Source organism: Syngnathus acus, chromosome 16 (assembly GCF_901709675.1).
Source record: "Syngnathus acus chromosome 16, fSynAcu1.2, whole genome shotgun sequence".
NCBI lineage: Eukaryota > Metazoa > Chordata > Actinopteri > Syngnathiformes > Syngnathidae > Syngnathus > Syngnathus acus.
The window spans coordinates 7,816,271-7,831,094 of NC_051101.1; the positions used below are offsets into that span (position 1 = coordinate 7,816,271).

General features: G+C 39.6%; 2 protein-coding genes across 8 annotated transcripts in view; both read right to left on the reverse strand.

Annotated features, from left to right (window-relative positions):
- Nucleotides 1-10,504, reverse strand: part of LOC119135337 (growth factor receptor-bound protein 10-like) — a 45,288-nt gene extending 34,784 nt beyond the window's left edge. Inside the window, exons 1-4 of one of the 4 annotated variants that reach the window (XM_037272826.1) lie at nucleotides 10,245-10,504; nucleotides 8,190-8,282; nucleotides 7,102-7,253; nucleotides 1,311-1,424 (exon numbers count right to left, since the gene is read on the reverse strand). In XM_037272826.1, the coding sequence (XP_037128721.1) occupies nucleotides 1,311-1,361 (51 nt within the window). In that variant the 5' untranslated portion in view covers nucleotides 1,362-1,424; nucleotides 7,102-7,253; nucleotides 8,190-8,282; nucleotides 10,245-10,504. The remainder of the gene's footprint in view (nucleotides 1-1,310; nucleotides 1,425-7,101; nucleotides 7,254-8,189; nucleotides 8,283-10,244) is intronic. The other 3 variants (XM_037272823.1, XM_037272824.1, XM_037272825.1) reach the window with 3 other exon arrangements.
- Nucleotides 10,505-13,010: 2,506 nt separating this feature from the next.
- The window catches only part of cobl (cordon-bleu WH2 repeat protein), a 29,595-nt gene continuing 27,781 nt past the window's right edge, over nucleotides 13,011-14,824 (reverse strand). For all 4 annotated transcript variants that reach the window (XM_037273772.1, XM_037273773.1, XM_037273774.1 and 1 more), the window contains one exon: nucleotides 13,011-14,746. In XM_037273772.1, the coding sequence (XP_037129667.1) occupies nucleotides 14,669-14,746 (78 nt within the window). In that variant the 3' untranslated portion in view covers nucleotides 13,011-14,668. The remainder of the gene's footprint in view (nucleotides 14,747-14,824) is intronic.

A 14,824-nucleotide genomic window follows, 5' to 3' on the forward strand; every position in this document is an offset into this window, starting at 1 on the left:
CCTGATTGATGTGATGTATCTAGAAAATACGATTATGTACCCTTTTCCCCTGCTTTTCAGTGCTTTGACCCATATCGAAACCCATATATCGCTTCAAAGATATTTTAAATCCAGCCTAAATGGATAGTGTTGATCTACATTTGTGTACTCAACTCTTGTTCACACATCATGCCACTTTTCCATCCTAAACAACTCCCTTAAACCTCCTGAAAGTGTTGCAGTATCAATACAGATAGAACACATGATCTTTTCGCGTGGCCTGGCCTCTGGGGTGTCCAGTTAGAAAGACCTATAGAGGAGGAAAGCCATAAATGCCAGCAAAGAAAAAGAGCAAATGTCGCCCTTTCAGCTCACAACCATTAACGAGACAAGCGGTCCAGTTTGTCTTCGCCATGGAGGAGCAACATCAACGAACAACCCAACCATAGCCAATCATTTGTCGCAGGTTTAAGCTCTGTTGGTCAGGGTGAAAGTACCATAATGAGACTTGCATCATTGTGATGTAAAATGATAATGAAAGTCAACAGTGCTTCTTCCAAATAGCAGAAATCACCATTAGTGACACACACTGCCTGTGGGCCCAGCTACCAGACTGTGACTGATCCCTTACCCAGTCATCCAAACAGCTCCGCAACACTGGTCGGCTGGTGATGGTACAGCACAAATTCTAACAGTGTGTGCATTCAAGTCATGGTTCAACTCCACTAAGCAAAACTCTTTCACAGCATATATTGGTTCAACAGAGAGGTTCAGAACCTTAAAGTGGCATTCTGTCAATTTTCAATAAGATATAGAGCGGTCCAGCTAAGCAACAAATAGGTTTAAATCTCATCTGTGTCAACCTGAATCCATAATTTTCCACCTAAGATTGGAATATTTTTGACAAGTCAAACCCATTAAACCTCATACACATCTTTCAATTGTATATACGTATGTTGTAATACACACATGCGCACGCACGCAAACAGTTATTTTAATTTGTTGGTATTTCTGAAAGATATTTCTCTTGTATGCCCTCAATGTACTAAGTTCTTTAATTTCATTTCTATTATATTAATTTCATAAATTATTACATGTTTGGTCTGTATTTACTGTATATGATGATGTATAATGGTGTGAGATTGATTTTATAAACCCTATCTGGGTTTTATGATCTTACCTGCACAATATCCCTTGTTCTGGTTGCTTTATTGTTTTGTTTATGTGCAAATGAATTAAAACCAATCAAACAAATAAAGAAAAAACAGTTATCCCTCAAGCAAAGCTTGTGAGGTTCTCAAAATGACGGAACAATCCATCTTGCAATTTACCTGATAATTAGGATGATGCAGGAAATAGTCGGGACATCCAGCCACAGCCATGCTTTTGAGTTCAATTATTTTCTATAAGCCACTTAGTTGGATCAGTTCTGCTGAAAGACGGACCTGCAGAAGAAAATGAAAAACTAAGGTGAGTAAAAACGAAATTGTCGGAGAAAAATGGGACGATAACGTTACATAGAAAGATATGTAGGTGGATGGATGGACAGATAGACTAAGACAGATAGAAAGGTAGAAAGAAAGACAGAAGGATAGACAGTAAGGTGAAGAATGGTTGATGGATACAAAGATTAGGGCAAAAGTCATTAATCAGCCGATTATGGTCCTGCAAACATGGGCCAAAAATAATCGGCTAGATCGCAGATATTTGCAGATTGTTTTAACTTTGATGTATATTTCACGTAGATCTGGTATACTACTAATGGAACAATACAGTTTTGCAACTATCTAATTATCACGTGACTACTGTTTTGCCAGCAATGCACGAGGCATAGCAAAAGGAAAATGAGGAATTGACCTGGATGCAACTATTTCACACACAACTTGCATTCAATGTAGAGTTCCATACAAGACTTTAAAAGTTGTTTGCACCCTTTTAATCAGGCCTGGAGATCTTGAGTTTAGAAATAAAGTATCAACACCACTAAAATCAAGGTATTTTAGCTTTTTAGTACTGCTACCACTGGGTAAACATCACTGAATGCTAACCCAAAAATACACCGCAGGCACCTCTCCAGGTCTTAAGTTAGACCCCGAGGGTAAATTTGGAGTCAAGCTGCTCAGGCTCAATACCATGAGTGTTCATGTGCTGCAGTTCATGACCCCTCTTGGTATTCCCAAAATATGGCCTGCCTTTAATTAAAGCTAATTTTATCTTGTGTTTGCATGAGTGCTAGTGAGAAAATGTGTATGTGTTTCTTTTTATGCGGCTCTGCACATTCTGATCAGGTACGATATGTGTGTGCCAATGAGCATGACTACACATAGCTATGCATGCATTGTGAAACCATTTTAGCACTTTTATTTTATGCTTATTGAGAAGCTTTTTTTAAAGATGGGGCACTTTGTGAAGTTATTTTCTCTAATGTTGCATCCTTAAAAATGCTAAATGATTATCTTCCAATGTTGGCCTGACCTTTTTCTGGGGTATTTCCAAAGCCTAACTGAAATTGTTCTCAATTAACAAAACTATCCAGGATTTATTGTGACTCCAAGTAGACTATCCTGAGTTTCCTGTCATATGACCTGATTTTTTTCCCCCTTCCAAGAAATCTAGAGAACAGTGTTTTTTTTGGAACATCCAGAATTGCTCGCAAATAATGATCAAACCATGAATGAAATCTAAACAAAGACCTTGGCGATGGTGTGGCAATGACTGCTGAATGCATTGTCTTGTAATGAATGTGCATCAGTTTATGCATATGTGTGCATTGCTGCGTAAATGCTTGTGTGGTCCGGCCAGCTGGCAAGCAAGTCCAGCTCGTCATTTACACATTATTTACAGACACAAAGTTTACAACAAAAACAAAACAAATTAACATCAAGCTAAACTCTCCAAGCGGCTCCTCATTAGAGCCATGGATTTCTTGATGAGCTGCGCTTGGACTCAATGTTTATTAGGAGTCAGAAGTTGCTTTGAATTGACAAAAAAGACAAATTTTAAATAGCTAGCATTAGAAAACGAACAACAAATTCAGATTTTCCGTTGCACAGTACTGGATTGGCTGAGCTTTACTGGTCTGCTTTCCACTTAAATAATGAGTGGAACTACAAAAAAAAACATTAAACATATCAGTCAGATGCGTTGCAACACAGTATCAAATAGCATGCTTCCCAACGATTCTTGTGCCAATGGTGAATTTATCAAAGCAAGCCGAGAGCGCCCTCATCCGGTTTAGTCTGAAAATAACGTGAAGTGAATCTACTTCACAATGATGGTAATGACGGTGTGAATGTGTGCTTGACCAAAAAAAAAAAAAAAAGTGTTAAACATTTTCACATACAAGTCGCTCCTGAGTATAAGTCGCACCCCACGCAAACTATGAAAAGAGGTGCAACTTATACTCCGAAAAATACGCCATTTACATCTCAGAATTTTGTTGTCGGCCAGGGTCAGAAAATGAATTGTATTTGAGAGAAAAAACCCAGTTGATTACATTGTTTTATGACAATCCACAGTGTTTTCAGTCAACTAAAAACATTGTCCTAATGGTCCCAATGCTTTTGGAGTAGAGTATACCATGAAAAAAACTTGTAACACATGACTATGCCTATCAGTGATGCACAAAGCTAAGATATTCAACACAAGCACACCTTTGCTTCATTTCTGCCAGAATCAAAGCCATTCCAGTGCAAGGATTACAGTCTCTCAAGACCCTTTGATTTGATTGCTTCCACTTGAACAGCATACTTAAAATGGTCCTCTGACCTTGACAATGCAATTATCCTAATGGTGTTAGATCACGCCACTAAAAGAGACTGAGGTGTGGTGGTCCTGACCATTAGTAAGTAACTGAACTGTAAAATATTTTAGTGCACTTCATACAGAAAGGTCCTTCACCTCTTTTGGCTCCTCTGATAAGGAATGTCTCAAATTTTAAAACTGTCCTACTGATGCAATAATCTCATTTCTCTAACTTTGGAACTACTATTAGATCTCTGTAGTTGCTTGTATGTCAAGGTGCTGGCCAGGAAAAAAAAAATAACTCAACAAACTGAAATGTGAAGCGTCACTTTCTGGCATACATCAACTAGATAATACATCAAAAGGACAAACTTGGGCAATTTAAAGTAAATAGGCGTGCGACTGGACTAATCGTTGTCTTTGGAGGTGACATCTGGTTCTGACAAGGATGTGACAAGTGAAGAGAGCAGAACCCCCATGGCTGTGTTATGACCAAATATTTAAAGTGTCACACGCCTAATGAGGTGTTCTTGTATTTCCTTTGTTCTTTGTTTATCTTTGGCCAACTGCCACCCTAAACCACTTAAACGAGACAAAACTTGCTACGTATTAAAGAGTCTACTCTAGACTTTACTGAGCCAACTTTCACAAATCTATGAGGTTTTTAAGTAACCAGACGAGCAGCAGCACTCTACAGCAGATGGAAGCAACATCGAAATGTGCTGGCGTATGGCTTAAACAGCGAATACTTCGAACTCTGATCTCATCGAGCAGGGATGTAATGATTCAATCTACCCCTGATTCGATTCAAATTTCGATTCCTAATTCCTTTATTTCCTTTCAAAACATCCTGCATTCGTTTGATTATATTTCATCTGGCAATTTCTTTGTTTCAGAAAGAGGAACGAACCAGTTATTTGAACAAACGAGCAAAGTCATTCAACACTGAGGAAACACGACCTGATTCATACGGTAAAACCGGAGAAAACAACTGACATAATACGTACCAATCAAATGATATCTATTTTTAAGTAACAAAAGCTCTTTGTGTTGCTTTGGGATAATGCCATTACATGCACTGGAGGTTTTATTATGATAAACTGAAAAAACAGCTCCAACTAAGCTGTGCAGCTGTGTCAACTTCTCTCTTTGTGTATGTAATTGCAAAATGTGTTCATCTTACTCAACTTGCCTACAGTTGATTGGACTGGACACAGCTGAACACTGGGCTGTTCAGCTTTGCTCAGTCATCTTTGGAATGCACAGAACGCATTTTTTCCATATCGGGTACTGGGTGAAAAATTATGTGCGATACAGCAACCTCCGCTTAGCTGCCTAAGATATAATATACGTGTACACAAATAGGGACAACTAAAAATTTTACACCTGTAACTGTACGTGGAAAAAGAGGAAATGCCCACTCCATTGGTGTAACCTGGTTACTAAAAAACAATGGATTGCTAAACTAGTACTCAATCAGAACCATATGTTCACTAAAAAGTGTCCAAATCTTCCACCAGTCCTTTTGAATGATATTGCTTAGCTGCTGTTTAGTTGTTTTTAATCATTAAATAATACAAAACAACCAAAACTAATTATTTTAAAAAACAGTAACTGTGGAGAAATGTTTTAATGCATTTCCCATGCTTGACCCCCCCCAGCCCAAAATCTTAGAGCTATTGAGTCCAGAACATAAACATAACCTTAATTCAAAAAATGGCTCAGATCCAAGTCAATATGTGCATTCTTTTCTACAGGCCGTTGAAATGAATGAACTGACCGTACCGTGACCCCAAGAGGGGGTAGGTCAATTATTGCAGTGTATATGTTGAAACTAGTTGGACACTTTGAGTAAAAATATTAGGAGTGTAATGCTGGGAGTTATCAAAACGTTCTATGTCAACATGACCTATGGAACCATGACAATATATATTATGAATGTGACACTGCGTATGTTTTATCAATCTGTTGTGGCGAGCGCATCAAAAAGAGGGATGCCTCCCGCCTGAACAAACTGGTGAGGAAGGCGGCTTCTGTTGTGGGCACAGAGCTGTCTGGTCTGACATCTGTGGCGGAACAACGGGTGAAGGCCAGGCTGCTGTCCATCAAGGAAAACCCCGTTCACCCACTGCATGGCACCAACTCCAAACGGAGGTGCAACTTCAGTGACAGGAAGCGGACACTGTCCTGCTCCACAGAAAGGCTGAGGGGATCATACCTCCCCCATGTCGTGAGACTTTTTAACTCCACACGGGGGACAGGGGTACGATCATGGGCATGACCGTGGGTTAATATAACATGCACTGGGTATATCATTAAATTTTTTATATACTGGTGCATGACTCGTTCACAAGTGACTATTGCACTCATATCCCCTGGATTATGTTATCCTTCCCCTCTTGGGTATGGATACTACTGGATACTGTGAATTTATCAATGTATCTACTGTCCATCTTAACAGCTTAATTGACTGTAGTTTATCATATTGCTTGGATTCCCATCAGTTTTGAACTCAAAAGAGTACCCAAAGTTTAAAAAATCGTTTTCAGTCTCAACAGCAATCAGATTGCAGCACATTAAAAAAAAAAAGTGCACGCTACAGTTTAAGCATGGTGCCATTTGCATTTTATTGTTAGATTTTCTAACTGACTCTGAAATTAGACTTTTCATTCCAGTTATCAACTTTGTGTAACAAACAAGTTTACTGGATGCATGTGTGTGGGCTGCCTGATTTTTCTTCTGCATTGTAACACAGCAAGTTTAACAGAGCATCTCTGTATTCCGGTTTAATCGGCAGATTAGATGGCAGTCACTCCTCAGTGGTTGTGCTTGTTGCACATGTTGATTAGTCATTAATTGGCCGCGTTCATTATTTGAGCGCAGCAGCGTAAAGTGGGGCTATAAGAGAGGGCCTGATGTCATGCCGGGGAAAGCTGAATAGCACCAGTCAATGAGTGAAAGGACTATTGGAATCCTAATTGGATGAGGATTTTGGGAGAACCAGCCTTATGCAATGGCAAGATGAATGCTTTGGGGTTGGGCGCAATATTGTAGTATTGTAAGTTGGGGGGTATTGGTGACCCCATAAAGTTTACCTAGCTTACATCAATGTAAGCTTTTTGACACAAGAACAAAAAATTAAGTACAGTACAATCAGTTATTATCAGATGTCCTCCATTTTAAACATCATCCAAACTGCAGGTGCTAATTTTAAGATTGTAATTAAAATTACATTTTGATAATTGTTTTAGAGAGTGGGGAAGAAAAAACACAATTATGATCATTTAGTTGCATAAGTGTGCACAATGTCTTCCTACTGGGAATGTGGCTTTGTTCAGATCAAATCAAACTCGTGTTAAATGGGAATCAAATACACACCTGCCACAATTTGAAGTGTCTCTGATTCACCCCAAATCAATGTTCTAGGAGGCTTTCCCTGACATTGTAGTCACATCTTACACCACAAGTCCGCAGAAAGCACAGAAAGGGGGGGGGGGGGGGTTCATGCTGGCTGCTACATCACTGGACTGCTGTTTTAGAAATAAACACACACAGAACACAAACCCACATGCACGTACGCATGCATAAAAAACAGGAACACAAATGATGAAAATTGTTTAATGCGATATCTACTCTCTACAATGTATTTAGAAACAATCCTCTGAATCTATTTTGCATGGGACTTTTAAGTATTTTTCAAAATATCCAAATCGGTTTTCACAACAGTGAAGTATCTAGCAAATGAACTCAATAAAGACGTTTTATACAAGTCAGAAGAGTCTGATCACACAGCTTGTGCCAAAGTGCTCATTGTCACTGGGTTACATTTTGACTACGGACAGCCCACCTGAGCATTTGGCTTCAGAAAGAAGAGTTGCTTTTAAATCCAGTAACTTGACATACATAAACTATGCTGTGGTCCCCCAGCAGGCATTGGGTTAATGGTGTCATTACATCAGGAAGGAGGGCATTAACAGTATATAAGCCTAGACTAACTAGTGCTGAATGACTGCTGGCTGACGCAAGACCCAATGGAATGCTGCCTAGAGCACAAGCACAAGCTCTTATAGCTCCAATCCAAGTTAATAGGAGATCTCCTCCACTTTAATGTGCCTTTAAGTACATACATTTCAGGAAGAACAAGAGTAGTGGGTGAGCCGAAAGAAAAGCTTAAATGTAAAATAAGACGTCACTTTACACCTTCAAACACGTTTCTGGTCTAGCTGCTACCAAGAAAATTTTTTCTTCCCAAAAAATGGTTGCATCTGTGACAAAATATGCATGCGATTTTCTTAGGTTTACAGAATTGATCAAGACAAATCCTTGACGTTATGAATGATGCAGAAAGGAGAGTATACTTTGCACGGGTTATAATTATGAGCAATATGTGCAGTCAGCAGGCTTTTGGCAGCCTGTAGTCTTGCAGAGTTCATGCCCCATCATGTCTGTGCTTAGTGAGCACTCACTTGAAATAGAAGGCCTGGTGTGAAGGGGGTGAGCGCAAACCACAAATTGAGCTGCCGCCTTGCGCAGAGGGATGGCACCGCAACCTAACTGAACTGAGGGCAAAGGCAGGGAGAGAAATCCTTCTTGGTTAGTGTTCTAAAAAAGTGTGTCAAGTTTTTGCTAGCAGTCAGCTGATCAGTCACCTCATTCGATTCATCTTCCACAAGTATGCACAGCTTCATAAAAACTGGGGTGTTCACTATTAACCAATTATATTCAAACCCATGGTAAATGGGAGTCAGCACACATCTGACAATTTTTAAGGAGCCGTTGATTAACCCCCCAAACTACAAACTACTTTGGCTTTGAAATATTCCCCTTTGTGATGCCAGTACTGGAACTCTTCTAGCACATCTTGCATTTCGTATAACAACAGACCCCAACCACCGGGTTGTGAACCACCGGTTTGTGGGGGACTTGGTATGGAGCCACACAGAAAGACTCAACGAAAAATCAGCATCTGTTTTATCAAAAAACATTTTGAACCAAGCGCTTTTAATGTTTAGTTAATTAAGCTCATGGGATTTATTTCATAATAATGGGATTCTTTTCATAATAACATGTTAGAATGTTACAACTGACCCAGATCATAGTCACTCTATTTCATAATGTTACATATCACCTCAAGGTAGTATATTACAACTGACCCTGATCCGGAGTCTTGGAATTTCCGATTACAACATGCATTTTCTCTTTGTGTGGCATAAGCATTTTGCATTTATTTGTAGACACTTGAAATTCGTTTGCATAGTAGTTTCAACATCCTTAGGATGGGCTACTAAAATGCTGGAGGGGAGGAGAATTTTGCTTCTGGTGCAATGGTGCTACTAGTGGTCCACACAAAATGATGGTATTTTATATATGGACAAAATACACATGTGCATACACTCAAAATACATACTTTTGATATATTTATTTCTTAATGAACTATTTTTCAAAGATCTACTAAATTCCAAACCCAACAACAAAGGGTTTGAAGCAAAGAACAAAATAACCACACATTGTATTTTTTGGAAAGAACTCTCTTGTATAAAATAACCATTCTAGAATGGCACCGAACTGCTGTCAAGTGGCCAACATTAAGTGCAAAAAAATCATTTTGTTCATTTTTTTCCCTCCACAAAAATCACCTCACTCAAAATGTAACTATTGGTTGCAATATATCATTCTAAATCTGCAAAATAAACAGACCTATTCATGTTGTAATTCAGTATAGGGCAGTATAATACCTAGTGCAAGTGCAACCTAAACATCTCTGTGGTCATTGGTTATATTACAATTTCAACCTACAGTCGATCGCTCCATATTTGCAGTTTGTTTGAGCATTTATTTTCTTTTTTTCATATTTTGGGTTTTCTTCAGTTTTACCTCGGTTTTGCCCATTTCCTCCCTTTTTCTTTCTCTTTTTTTTGTGTGCAAAACCTCAGATATTCTTGGCTACCTCATGGCGCCCCAAGGGGGTGCACCAGGGAGACGCATGTTAAACATGCTACAGATGTCCTGTTCCAATTAAAACATTGCGTTACGTTCAAGTGTCCTATGCTCTATGGTGCAAAAACGGTCTGGGGACCACTACACTACTGTATCATACAATGCAATGAGGATTGCACTCAAGTGGGACAAGGCAATTCCTCGGAAAACGCCCCCGCCCCTCCACAAGGGAATTGCTGCCAAACTGTGGAGGGGGGGCTGCAGGAGTCCCACTGGATGCAAAAAGTTGCCAGTGTGCTACTCTTGCCTGACGTTATGCAATCGTCAACAACATGACATGCTGGCAAGCGGACGCTGCTTGCCTCCGAATAGCCTGCACGAGGCTGCCTGGAAAGCAGCGTTAAAGGTGCATGGAAGTTTACGCACACAAGCGGACTCGAGTAATGACAAGAGTTGATTTTAACTTCAACAACGGACAAGAGTTTGGGTAACACGCTGACACCTTTGCATATGTCTTGTATGGGGTGCAGTGGCGAGGAGGGGGAGGACTGAGAGAACGCGTGAGTCCGATGGCAACCACTCACCTTAGGCTACGACCCTTGCGGACACGCACAGTCGTGTGGAGGTGAAGACACCGGAGCGCCGGTTCAGGCCACGCTGATCAACATTCCTGGACCGGCAAGCGGAGAATTGAGGAGGAGGCGAGGAGCTTGCACAGGAAAAGAAGAGGAGGCGGAAGGAGTCAAGTTGTTGCGACGGCGAAGACTCCCAGGACAGATCATCCCGAGCGGCCAAGCGGGACCGAAACACATACAGACACGCGGCTCGCGCGCACGCAGATCACACGCTCGCGCGCACGCAAGCTTCTCCGCCCCTCGGGGCCTGACCACGCCCTCTAAGCGAGGGCCAATGTTGCATTTGCAATAATAGAAATGAGACCATGTCCCCGCGCCTCAGTATTGTTAATTTTGTTTATGTTTGTGGCTGATCTTAGATGACACAACAGGGGGAAAACCTGCTCATGAATTTAGGGAGAGCCACAGATGCTTTTTATTGCATGTTGCAAATACTGTGCAGAATATATGGTCCAGTGCATGTCAGTATTTGTGAAAAATAAAATCAAGGTTATGGATATTGATATTGGTCACTGTGGCCATTGAGAACTCCGGAATATATACATCAGTGGCATGTGTTTGGTACTGCTCAAGTTACCTTCCTAGAAATGAGATTTTATTTGTCAGAGCCTCATAGGGGTATTACACAAGACTCCTCTGATGTTTATGTGAGTTGAGAAAAACATCAAGAGGTTTACATTAGGACATGTGGTGTTGCAAGTCAGACTGCTTTAGAGGTGAAAACCTTTATTACTTATATATTATTTATTATTTATTCATCAGTCTTATTTATTCATTGTTTGTGCCTTCTTGTTTTTATTTTTTTTAATTGTTTTGTGTTGTTTACTTGTATGTATACTATGTCTTGTCACCGTGGGATAGTGGGAACGTAATTTCGATTTCTTTGTGTGTCTTGGCATGTGAAGAAATTGACAATAAAGCAGACTTTGACTTTGAAATATTAGAACAAAGCCAGTTTTGATTTCATATGATCAAGATATGACTTAAGTCTAGACTGTCAGCTTTAATTTAAGGGGATTCACAAAAAAATAAAAAATAAAAATATATGTTGAGACACTATACAGAGAGGTGTAATCATTACAATCTTTGTGTTTGTTAAAGCCTTTTTTGTGTACTTCATCACATGGAAGTGACAATTTTGCAGACAGCTCCTCACATTCTGTGCCAATTGCCCGAAGTGTTTTTTCTGAGTCTTTATTGCATACCATATCTGCATTTCGTATTTAACAGAATCAAACAATTTCTTGGGTGAAACAGCTCTAGAGTCTACAATTAGAGTGCACCAAAGGTCATTGAATGGAGAAATGCGTCAATGGATTTGACCCCAATTTCATTGTCCCATGGAAGGTGCACTTGACACTTGAGAACACACCATGAGAACACACCATGGGAGTCTGAAATATTCTCAGCGGTGTGCATCTGCTTCAAGACATCAGGGTGCTCAAATTGTCACTCCATTGTCTTTAACAAACACCTAGTTCTACATATGAGACTGCAAAAGGCATGCAAGAGATGCTCACACAGGCACACTCACAAATCATGTCACTCATAAACGGTCTACCACTATGGGAACAAAGCCTTCTTGCTGTGAGACTGACACTGAGACATAAACACAACACGCATTGTGCTTATTCTACCTCCTCAATTATTCAACACTACTGCCTTTTGTTTCAATTGATTGATCAGTTACTTTGTGGATGACCAAGTTTGAGAAAACAAAGGTCATACAACATCCTGCTGGTTGTGGCTGTCACTGCGTCCATCACACCCAAGTTTGACAACAAAGCTGTGTAACATGAGCAAAGGCAGTGAAAGACTGTGACTGTGTCCTGCAGGACAGCGGTTGGAGACACTTTTAGTGGAAATTCAAAAGATTTTCATTATTCATCGTTTATCTTTCACCGAAGAGAGAGGCACATGCTTTGGATACGTTATACCCTTAACAACTTTCACCTCACTTCACTCTAAACACTGTTTAAATTGAGCTCTTGTACTTTAAGCCCCACCTTCTGTCTCTGATTGGTTGTTTATCCTTGGGAGCAGTGGGTCAAATTGGTGTGAGGCCTGAGACAGCTGATCAAGTTTATCGAGTCAAGTCATATCAAGTTTTAATATGGCTTTTTTTTTAAATTGAAAACACTCTGCAACAGTTAGACGAGGTTTCACTGTATAATACAAAAGAACCAAAAATGAAAGAATGTATTGTACAACTTACTTTGACATTAGTTGTGATCAGTTGGGCTTAACACACTGTGCAAGCCGCAAAGGCACAGCTGTGTAACACAATTCATGCACTCAACAGAAATTTGCTCCGATGAGACATTGGCTCTTTTCGTAACTTCCATTGTATTATCATCTCCTTTGTGATTGCCATCAGACGTTTTTGGAGTATAAAAGGAATTTCCCGCAACAGGGACTATTCTAGGGTTCTTCTTTTTGTAGATCTTTAATGTGCTGCACATGTTGATGTATCAGGAAGCAGTAAAGCCGTGCTAAAGTTTAGGAGCGTGATTGTGTGCAGCCACAGTGATGAGTCAGTGCGCTGAGTCGCTGCCGGGAAAAACAGCTTGACCGTGGTGAGCCAGACAGAGCGAGATGTTGCATTATATTTCATGAGGGCAGACGTGCTACTGGAAATGACAAGCCACTGTGATGCTTTTACAATTACTGGAATTCACATTTTCTAAGTCAATAAAGACATTACAAAAAGCACTGTGCAATTACAAAAAATATTTATTCAATCAAAAATTAGGTAGACAAAATCATTGTGCAATCTCGTTTGGGGAAAAAAGTCAAATGTAGTGGCTTGTAGGAATCTCTTATCATCAGATGAAAGAGTGTCTGATAATACAAAACTAGAGCCATAGTGATCATCATTTGTTTACAAAATATACAATATACGCTACTGTGAAATGTGGTCTATTGTGTGACAGTCAAATCATCCAGCAAAATAGGAAAATAACACATTTTAGTAAAACAATTAAAAAATAGAATCAGGTTTGTGTACTCTCTTGACAAATCTTATTTTGAAAAATTGCAGAGCATAAAATAATCTATGAAACTAGGAGTTCAAATCTCTTCACTCGTTTTATTACACAGCAGCAAGCATTTACTAAACAGCAGCAAGCATTTACACCTGCAAATGGACACTTTAAGTGTTGTCATTCTGAAACTTATTCAGTATAAACATAGAATTCAAATTCATATTAATGGCAGCAATTGACTCTTCCTAAATCCAATACAGCTCGTCCAAACTGTAAACTTTTCATAGAGGTATCAAATGCAGCAACAGAAACACACTACAAGCTTCTAGTTTCCTAAAAGTGCCGTGTTGCACGACATGAATATTGCAAAGCCAGTACATATAAGTAATGTGGTGTTTTCAATAATTTCTGTGCTGTGCAGCCGACATTTCCTTGTGTAGGCTACTTTTTTAACAACAAAAGTGAATGCAAACATCAAATGTAAGCTACCTTTCTTGTCCGATACACAGTGTGTCTCTGTATAACATCCCTGCTGAACAATTACGTGCATGAAGCCATTTGTGTTAAACAGCAACACAAATCAAAAGTTAGAAGCCAAAAGTGAAGCATCATAAGCAAAAAGGCACTGCGTGGGTCAAAACCATCCTCCACACTAGCATTAGTGAAAAAGTTGGCAGTTTTTACCAGATCAACAGAAAATACACTTTCAAATGTATTTCAATGTGTGCAGTATATTAAATCGGGATATACTAACTTGAACGTATTGCACGACATTTGGAATGCTAACAGAAAACATTTTTGTACATAACACTGAGCAACACAACACTAGAAGGCATCCAAGTCTCAGCTGTGGTAAACAAAAATAAAACAAGCAGAGCAAAAGAACAGGCTATGGAAGTAGCACAAACCATGTGAAAGATGTTGCTTTCATTGGCACTTATTTTTGTAGAACGCTTCAATTAAAACCCCAAAAGCTAGAGTAAAGATAGCAAGCAAGTTGTTGTTTTATCGAGATGGACACAATTTCCCCAAAGGCCGCCAGGAGTGAGCAGACAAATAGCTCTGGTTGTACAAATGAAATGAGTCATACCTTTCACCTGCGACAGCTTATATCAGACAAGTGTGTGCAACAAAACATTCCTCCGGTAGGACGGCATTCAAAACTACACTCAAAATAACAATTTCCTGTCATGTTGTCATATAAGTGCTGTCAAGAACTTTATAAGATGCAAAATGTTTTTTCCCCCTCTTATATCCGCCTTACATCATGCATAAAGATCGCTAACATTGACTGAACATGACCAGTGTTTTAAATCTCCAAAGCTCTGCGGTAAAACACAACCAACAAAGAATTTGGGAAATGTTTTACTTTTAGTGGTGTGTTTATTCCTAGGGATGATTGGGGGACGTTGCATGCACTTTTCTGAGCCTGCCATTCACTTGGACTGTCTTTGTGGGCACTGCAACCTAGATAGAAAACACACAAACAAACAATGAAGTTTCCCTTTTGTCTTCACTGGATAGATCTTGATTAGATACTAAAGA